This window comes from Triticum dicoccoides, chromosome 5B (assembly GCF_002162155.2).
Source record: "Triticum dicoccoides isolate Atlit2015 ecotype Zavitan chromosome 5B, WEW_v2.0, whole genome shotgun sequence".
In the NCBI taxonomy this organism is placed as follows: Eukaryota; Viridiplantae; Streptophyta; class Magnoliopsida; order Poales; family Poaceae; genus Triticum; species Triticum dicoccoides.
The window spans coordinates 147,028,517-147,037,557 of record NC_041389.1 but is presented as its reverse complement, the minus strand read 5'-3'; the positions used below and the strand labels follow the sequence as shown (position 1 = coordinate 147,037,557).

General features: G+C 45.0%; 1 protein-coding gene across 1 annotated transcript; it reads left to right on the top strand.

Moving 5' to 3' along the window:
- The first annotated feature begins 1,337 nt into the window (after positions 1 to 1,337).
- LOC119307910 (putative ankyrin repeat protein RF_0381) lies at positions 1,338 to 5,994 on the top strand. Its single transcript, XM_037584008.1, has 11 exons — positions 1,338 to 1,538; positions 1,901 to 2,047; positions 2,126 to 2,257; positions 2,400 to 2,539; positions 2,716 to 2,802; positions 2,953 to 3,081; positions 3,847 to 3,999; positions 4,707 to 4,808; positions 5,239 to 5,409; positions 5,500 to 5,579; positions 5,687 to 5,994. Exons 1-11 carry the CDS (start codon positions 1,472 to 1,474, stop codon positions 5,712 to 5,714), a joined length of 1,236 nt encoding a protein of 411 aa, XP_037439905.1. The 5' UTR covers positions 1,338 to 1,471; the 3' UTR covers positions 5,715 to 5,994.
- The last annotated feature ends 3,047 nt before the right edge of the window (positions 5,995 to 9,041 follow it).

The following is a 9,041-nucleotide window of genomic DNA, read 5'->3' as shown; positions in this document are numbered from 1 at the left end:
GGAGGGCAGTGGGGAGAGGGAGAGAGGAGGGCGGCGAGATGAGGAGGAGGGAGGGAGGGGAGGGCGGCGAGAGGAGGAGGGAGATACCTTGGGGGAGTCGGCGGCGGCGGCGACGGCGGGCGACGGCGAGTGAGCGTGTGAGGGAGAGTGAGGGACGCGCGCGGGGCGCCAGATGTGGATAAGGTAAGCATAGTCGTAGCGCTTTTTACAGATAAGCGCTACTGGTATCTAGCAGTAGCGCTTGTCAGAAGACAACGCTATTGCTATGTACAATATCAGTAGCGCTTTTTAAATACGAGCGCTACTAGTATACCTACACTGCCATGCAACCGTTGGCAACTATAGTAGTAGCATTTTTTATAACACAAGCGCTACTGCTACATGAATCGACGGGAGGAGGAAGACCACCTTCCTCGGCCCGGCCGGTGCACGGGCAAAGATCCGGAGAAAGAAGGCGATCACGTCCCAGGCTCCTTCTTCGCCTCCGGCTGGCCACGACTTCCCCATTCACGGCGACTCCACTGGTCACGCCTACGATGTGTTCGATGAATCGATGGGAGGACTCTACTGGAGTAAACACCTTCGCAACGCCGGAGCCTGAGGACACAGGTCCACCACGAGGATGCCGCCGCCGTCGCATCATCCTTATTTGAGCAGACCAGTTTTCAAGTCCAACCCCAATGTTGTTGGCCTTATCAAGGAAGGATCTGATGATTTTTTATTCGACGCTACCATTGCCATCGCCGAAGATTTTTGATCCCTCTGTTCCGGCGTGTCTTCGATGATCGCCGGTGGCTCCATTTTTGCTCCAACATACACTCCAAATATACACGTATTGTGTTGTGCGATACATATGCATGGTGGCCGTGTCGTGCATGCATGGAAGGACATGCAACGTGCAATGGGGCATAGCGTCCTTGGCGCAGGCGCTATTTGAGCTGCATAGCGCCCCCGTCAGCGGCGCTATGGTACCTACCCCTGCGCCCCTCCGTGCCACTCTGGCAACTTCACGGCGCCATGAGTCGGGGCGCTATACAGTGGACCATAGCGCCCTTTTGGCAGGCGCGATGCAAACAGGTCAGATTCAAAAATATTTGCAAAGCAGGGTCAAATCATGATTAACTTTCTCGATAAGGTCAAAACAGTGATTTTGGCCTCCTGGCAGCGTATCCACGAGGCATCACATTCGAGTCTCCACCAGCAGGTACGCACCGGGAAGATAAAGAAATTAGAGCAATCTCACGTGACACGGAAGCAAAGCCAACATGACACGCGTTGCCATTACTAGCATGGCCACGTGAGGCCCACTCGTTTCCCGTGCACTCCACGAGCCCCGTCTGGCGCCACATACCATACCACCGCCTGCTTTCCCCTTCCCTATCAAATCCTCACTCCACTCGCCCCGCCCAGCCAGATCTTTCTAGAACCTTCAGCAACCCTAGGGCCCCAGCGAGAGGCATCTGCCGCCGCCATGGCCCCCAACCCCGCCGCAATCGCCCTCCTAGCCGCCCTCGACGGCAATCTGCGTCTCCTCAAGAGTAAGCGCCGTCGGCTCTGCCGCCGTCCCATGTTCTATCCAGTGTCGAATGAAATGATGTGTGATACCGGCGTCTCCATTGTTCCGGACACTCTCGTGTAGCAATGCCTATGTAGCGTGGTCGAATCTGATGTTCTCTCCGGTTAGTTTCTGAAAAAAAATGGGCGTTAATTCCTTCGGCTTTGTTCTGCAAGTTAGGCAGAAACCGCCAAATTTGTGACTGCATGCATAGATAACTTCTGTATTTAGATCGATCTGGAGCCTCAGACGGTGCAAACATCTCCTTAGTGCACCACGCTCCTCAGTATGTTGGTGATTGTATTATTTGATTTTTTTTTGGCATCTGCAATTTCTCCATGCTAGAAATGTCCAAAAAGATGGATTTGCGGGTAACAAAGGACCCCAAAGGGCTCAACGCACTCCATTTCGCTGCAAATAAGGGGTCCCTGGAGATCTGCAAGTTCCTGGTGGAGGACGTGGGGGTCGATGTCAACTCGGTATCAAGCGTAGGTAAAATCTGTGCACCAGTAACAGGATTGCGTTGCCTATATTAGTACTTAGTACTGAAATGCCGCATTCTCCTTGTAGGTGCGACACCTATGTTTTATGCTGCACTCAAGGGAAATCTTCAGGTTGCCAGGTATCTTCTCGATCATGGCAGCGATCCGGCGAAACCTAGTGAGAGGGGCTTAACGCCGCTGCACAATGCAGCAGAGCATGGTGCGTTCCTCATTCTTCAGTTCACTTGGTCTCTGAAATAGATGGAAGGCTTACAGGATAGTAATAGCTTACAAATGTTTTTATACTATGTAGAAGCTCCTTCTCTGCTTAATATTTGCTTATATATTTATTGTTCCTCTAGGGCATTGTGAGATTGTAAGACTGTTGCTGTCCAAAGGAGTTGACGTGGACGTTATCAATTACCGAGGGACACCATTGCACATGACTGCTGCAAAGGGTCAGCATCAGGCCATGAAAATTCTGCTGGAGCATGGTGCTGATGTAAGCTGTTGATTTCACACCTAATTGTATTGCATGCACAGTTACAAAATGAAAAATAAAATGCGAAAAATTAGTCACCTGTAGCTTGAGGATGAAATGGTTCGTTCTCGAGATGCATCAGAATTCTTGCTGGACATAATTTTAATTATTAATTGGCCATTCATTTGCCTTTACAGCCCAACAGAGTAGTCAATCATATCTTCTCACCACTAATGATGGCATGCTGTGGGAACTCCTTGGAATGCATGAAGCTACTGATTGAGGTCCAGTAACTTGTCTGCCCAATTTGACGTATTTATGTTTCACTAGTCATTTTATCGACATCTAAACAATTGTTTGGAGCAGAATGCAGGTTAAATGTGCAGATCCTGTCTCTAAAGTTACCTTTGCATTTTGTATTTTCAATTCAATAGGCTGGTGCTGATGTGAATGGTAATAGTAGCACTGGACCAACTCCTTTAACGGGGGCAGTTGATGACGGCTCAACTGAATTCGTCAAGTTCTTGCTGGAGGCTGGAGCTGACCCTAACATTCCTAACCAGGTAACATAGCTCCGGCTTTCATGATGCTTCTGTTTAGCTATTTTAATGCTTTCATGCTTGCAGTATTACCTCCCTTGCAGACCTTTGGCTGCCTGGTAATCTATTATGCTACTATTAAGGTATCCCAAGCGAAGTGTGTTGTATACTCACCGTAGACCGACCATGTGTCAAGTATTGTTCAACCAGTGTCTGAATACATCTGCTGGACTTTGCAGTCACCTGGTCAGACATTTCATGATTTGAAGCTGTAGCGATAGATTTTTGTGCCATGGTTTTGATTTTTTTTTTCACAGCACATACAACAGGTTCGGAATATCATAGAATCGTGATGCCATTGTGCCAGTTCCTTTAAAAATTGTTAACCAGTAAGTTTCAGATCATACCATTGGAATTCCATTATTGAGATGATTCAACAATGGAATTCCAATGGTATGATCTGAACCTACAGGTCTGACGATTTTAGCGAGTGCACGATTACTCTGAACCTAACAGAATCACGACACTCGCTAAAACTTCAGTCACGTTGCTGCATGTCCTCCACATTTTGTTAGGTTCAAAATTCTAATACTGCCATCAGGATGAATTGATGAATAACTAGTTTTTATGATTTTCTTTTGACGGTATAGTGCACAGAACTAGGGTGAATTGTGCCTGCCTTCCAATTCATGACTTTGATCATCCACCAAATTCCTTTTTCGTACTGTTATATCTTCCATTTTCCATGCAGTATTATATTACATCTTCCTTTTTTTTCTTCCAACATAGCACGGGGATATTCCAATCAAGAGAGCAGCAGTCCGTGGTCAGCGTGAACTTGTTGAACTTCTGTTTCCTAAGACAAACCCAATTCCATCTGTGCCAGATTGGAGTGTTGATGGGATAATTACAACTATGAAATCTCCACAGACCAGGGTTCAGGTATGTGTGCGATTTGTTATTTGATTGTAAGATGAATTGTAGTTTCCTATTTAGATTGGAGTAAGTCATGACGCTCTTATGGATGCATTCTCCTTGAAAAGATTTCCACACAGTACAAATTCTCATGACCTGTATATACATGCATATAGGGTTTATTCCTGTGACCCCCGTATCTACGTGTTCTTTGTTCTTGATTTATTTCCGCTTTGACAACATATCTAGAAAATATGGTAATTGACACACGGTAATATTGATTATATTGTAGCTGCCATGTTCTCTCTCCAAGCCTGTATGTTTTTGATAAATAAATAATAATGGTAGAAAGATTGAAGTCACTACATCTGCACCTGCATTAGGAAGCCATTGAGCCCACAGTTATAGGTTGCTCTGCAGGTATTTGATTGGAGGATGTTACACATTAACTGAATTTCCCGTTGAAGTTTGTGTCAGCATTTTTTTATTAGCAAATTGCTCACAAACTTCAGTGGTTCTGGTCATCCGGCACTTCCTCCAGCCAAGTCTGCAGTGTTAACAGAGGAAACATATATCATGATTATTATCTTAGGAATTTTGACCAATATATCAAGATTACTATTTTAGGATTTTTGACCCAGGAGTGTGTTTTCAACTGTAGCACGTACCGTGCTGCCTGAATCAGTCACATTCTCGATGCCTTTAAAGTTTAACCAAAATGCCTCTCTGTTCAGGATAGAGCTTCTGCGGAAGAACGGAAAGCTGATTTGAAGTCACAAGGGAAGGAAGCATTTGCCAAGAAGGACTACTTTACAGCAATGTACTACTATGGATTGGTAAGTGACTAAGTGCATGAACTAAAATAACTTGTTTGGAACAATACAAAAGAAGTTCAAAAGAAACAGCAGTTCTAGAACATCAGGTTCAGGATTGAAACTGCAGTGACTTCCGATTTCCTTATAGCAGTACAATTTGTTTGCTTAATGAGGTTCACAAGATTGACTGATGATTCATCATGGTTTATGTTGAAATGTTTGTGAAGGCATGGGTGTCTTACATCAGGATCATACAATAGAGTAACTACATTTCATTTAGGGTTGACACTTCATCTGCGACAACCTTTTTTGCTCAAGTCTGATGTGTGCTTATTTGTGCTTTTATTACATTTAAACTAATGAAAATGCAACAGTGTGCTTCAGAGAGCCTGTTAGACCCAGTTATCATTGCATGGAAAACTCATGCGATGCTAACCACATGCAAATGTAGGTGATGGAGATAGACCCACTTGATGCGACCCTGTTTGCTAACCGGAGCCTCTGCTGGCTGCGCATGCGAGAAGGGGACAGAGCACTGGCAGACGCTCAACGGTGCAAAATGCTGCGTCCTGGTTGGTCCAAGGCATGGTACCGAGAGGGCTCGGCTCTCAGTTTCATGGAGGTATAGTTGGTGTATAAATCAATCCTTTCGATCTGATTCAGTCTCTCGACCTGTGTCTCACTTCCTCTCATGGCGTCCCTCCATTTACAGGATTACCAAGGGGCAGTTGATGCGTTCCAGGAGGCGCTGAGACTTGACCCTGAGAGCAGTGAGATCAAGAAGATGTTAAGGTAATGATGCCCTTGAATCTTGCATCATTTTGCCCCCTTTTGAATCTTACTCCAGTTCTGAGATTTTACTATGTTGTTTTGACGCCTTCCACTCTTGCAACCTGCAGTGAGGCCAAAAGCAAGGCTACTCGCTAAGAGTAGGACCTGCGATGGAGCTGACATATAAGCAAGTGCCTATGTCCTACAAAACTGTGATCATCTTGTCTTTTCACCGGCTACTAATCTACTACCAGGCCTGCTCGTATTGCAGCCGTTGACAAGCTAGCTACTTTTGAGCTGTGCTCGAGGCAGCTGCGGAGTTTCATCAGGAATAAGAGGAATCAAACATATTGTGATATGTATTAGCCGTGAAGAAAAATGAGTTGTTAGATGTACCAACAAATATATAGTTCATGAAGATCTTTCACCTGAGATAGACGAGGCCAGCATGGAAATCCCTTGCAAATCAAAATCCCCTCCAGCCACGTTGGGCAGGGCCTTTTGTTTTTTGACATCAACATATCCTAAGCGCTAATTTGGTTGCCAGGGATCCTCCCGGGATCCACCTACTTCCCCTGGATAGGAATTTCACAAGCTGAATCAACCCAGGGGAGCCTACAGTATAAGACTGAATTTTCTCAGTCTGGTCGCCGGGACCGACGCCCTATCAGGCTCAGAGCTCTGATTTACTGAATTCAGGAGACACTTAGAGAAATCGTGGGCAATTTCAGAGACGAAAAGCTAGGGTTCTTGCTTGAGGAACGAGGAAAATAGGTTCAGCACGCCACCGGCGGCTAGGGTTTACCCCTGATACAATTCTACATACCTCAGAATGAGGGGAATGGGTGGCTTTATAACCATTACACAAGTGAAAAAGAAGAACAGAAAGTAGACTGAGCACATGGCTTGTCGGAAAAGCTACAGAGACCCATCACAGCCGTTAGATCAACAAGGAACGCCTAGAGATCGTTTGAGCTGGCGAACCGGTACGCTTGCAGGTGAGCCGTTAGATCGACGATCGACGAACTAAAACACTTCTGGCACGCTAGAACAGGGGAGGATCGAGGCTGGGCCTGACAATACCCCCCGATTGAGCTCGTGCTTGCCCTCAAGCACGAAATGAAGGAAAAACCTTCTGAATGAAGGCCGAGTCTTCCCACGTTGCCTCTTCCACGGGCATATTCACCCACTTCACCAACCATCTTACAACAGGAATGCCGATCTTGCCCTGAGGACGAGGAATGAGTTTTCTTTCCAGTATCGCTTCTGGTTCCACTTTAATAACACCATCAGGACCAACCAGTGGAAGGTGGCGAGAAGACACAACAGTTGGGCCAATATGCTTCTTCAATTGACTGACATGAAAGGTGTTATGCAGCATAAAACCCTCTGCTAACAGTAGCTTGTATGCATGATTACCAATTCTCTCCAAAACTCGAAAGGGGCCATAAAACTTGGAGTGAAGTTTAAGATGCCTGTGCAAACTCAGTGAAGTGTGCCTGTACGGCTGCAGCTTTAGATACACCATGTCTTCCTCAGAGAATTCCCTTTCCTTCCTCTTCTTATCAGCATAATACTTCATCCTCTCTTGTGCTTTAAGGAGATTGTGTTTAATTATCTCCAATGCCACCTCCCTGTTCTGAAGCAAGTTGTCACTATCTTCACAAATAGAATCTGGTAGTGCTGATTCTGCCACCATTGGAGGTGGAAAACCATAAAGAGCTTGGAATGGGGTCATTTGCAAAGAAGTGTGGAATGAGGTGTTGTACCACCATTCAGCTAAAGCTAGCCAACTATGCCACTTTCTAGGTTGCTGAAAACACATGCATCTTAAGTAATTCTCAAGACATTGGTTCACCCTTTCAGTCTGGCCATCTGATTGTGGATGGTAACTAGTGCTCATGTGCAACTTGATCTTCAGTGACTTGAATAGCTGCTGCCACAAGTGACTAGTAAAGATTTTGTCCCTGTCAGTTACTATAACCAAGGGCATGCCATGCAATTTGAAGACATTATCAGAAAAAGCTCTAGCCACTGTTTGCACTGTTATAGGGTGTTGCATAGCTACAAAATGAGAATATTTTGTAAACCTATCAACCACCACCAGAATCAAATTCTTGTGCTCAGAAGTTGGCAATCCCTCCACAAAGTCCATGCTTATATGGGCCCAAGCAAAATCTGGAACAGGCAAAGGTTCAAGGAGGCCAGGGTAAGGAGAGTGCTCTGCTTTGTTCAACAGGCAGATAGGGCATGCTTTGACAAAAGCAATGACATCTTGTTTCATTCCCTGCCAATGAAATATCAATTTCACCCTATGGTATGTAGCTCTTTCACCTGAATGACCTCCCAATTCAGAGTTGTGAAAAGTTTTGAGAATATCCTGCCTCAGAGTTGTAGCTGTACCCACTACCACCTTGTTGTGAAATCTCAGGATTCCATTCTTGTAAGAGTAAGCAGTAGAGCCAGGAGCAGCTACAGTACATTCAGCAATAAGTTCTTTCACCCTGCTGTCTTGGCTGTAGCTTTTTACCACTTCTTTTACCCAAGTTGGAGTAACAGCACTAGCAGTGAGAGCAGATACCACATACTTTACCCTTGATAGGGCATCAGCAACTCTGTTTTCCTTCCCTTTTTTATACTCAACAGTGAAATTGTATCCTAACAACTTCAACAGTAATTTGTGCTGGATTCCTTCAGTTATTTTCTGCTCCTAAATGTATTTTAAACTTTCTTGGTCAGTTCTGATGATCAGGGCAGTTGCCAAGAAGTAGTGCCTCCATTTCTTTACTGCTTCAATGATGGCAAGGGCTTCTTTGTCATAGGTTGACATAGCAGCAGCCTTAGGACCAATGCTCTTGCTAAAATAAGAAATGGGTCTCCCTTCCTGCATCAGCACAACTCCTAGACCATAGCCACAAGCATCAGCTTCTAGTATGAAGGGCTTAGTGAAATCAGGTAGTGCCAGGACAAGGGCATTAGTCAGTTTCTGTTTCAGAACTAAGAAGGCCTCTGTTTGCTCATCTTTCCAAGAGAAAGCATCTTTCTTTAAGAAATCAAAGAGAGGTCTGCAAATTATGCCATACCCTTGGATAAACCTCCTATAGTAGCCACTTAAACCCAAGAAACTTCTCAGCTCAGTGACAGTAGTGGGAGTTGGCCATTCCTGTATAGCTTTGATTTTTTAGGGGTCAGTAGACACTCCTTGTGAGTTGATTATGTGGCCCAAATATTCAACTTCTTGCTGCCCAAAAGAACACTTTTCCATCCTAGCATATAGCTTATTAGCTTACAGAATACCAAATACTTGTGCCAGATGACTTTTGTGCTCTTCCAAAGAAAAACTGAACACCAATATATCATCAAAGAACACCACTACAAACTTCAAAAGACCAAACAATAAATTCATCAATGCTTGGAAAGAAGGAGGACCATTAGTTAGTCCAAAGGACATTACCAAATACTCAAATAAGCCCATATGAGTGG

Bases quoted from the DNA above. Each gene is read 5' to 3' on its own strand.
- LOC119307910 (XM_037584008.1), top strand. From the start codon at position 1,472: ATGGCCCCCAACCCCGCCGCAATCGCCCTCCTAGCCGCCCTCGACGGC. The intron at 4,809-5,238 runs GTAAGTGACTAA...ATGCAAATGTAG, and splicing joins CAATGTACTACTATGGATTG to GTGATGGAGATAGACCCACT. The intron at 5,410-5,499 runs GTATAGTTGGTG...CTCCATTTACAG, and splicing joins CGGCTCTCAGTTTCATGGAG to GATTACCAAGGGGCAGTTGA.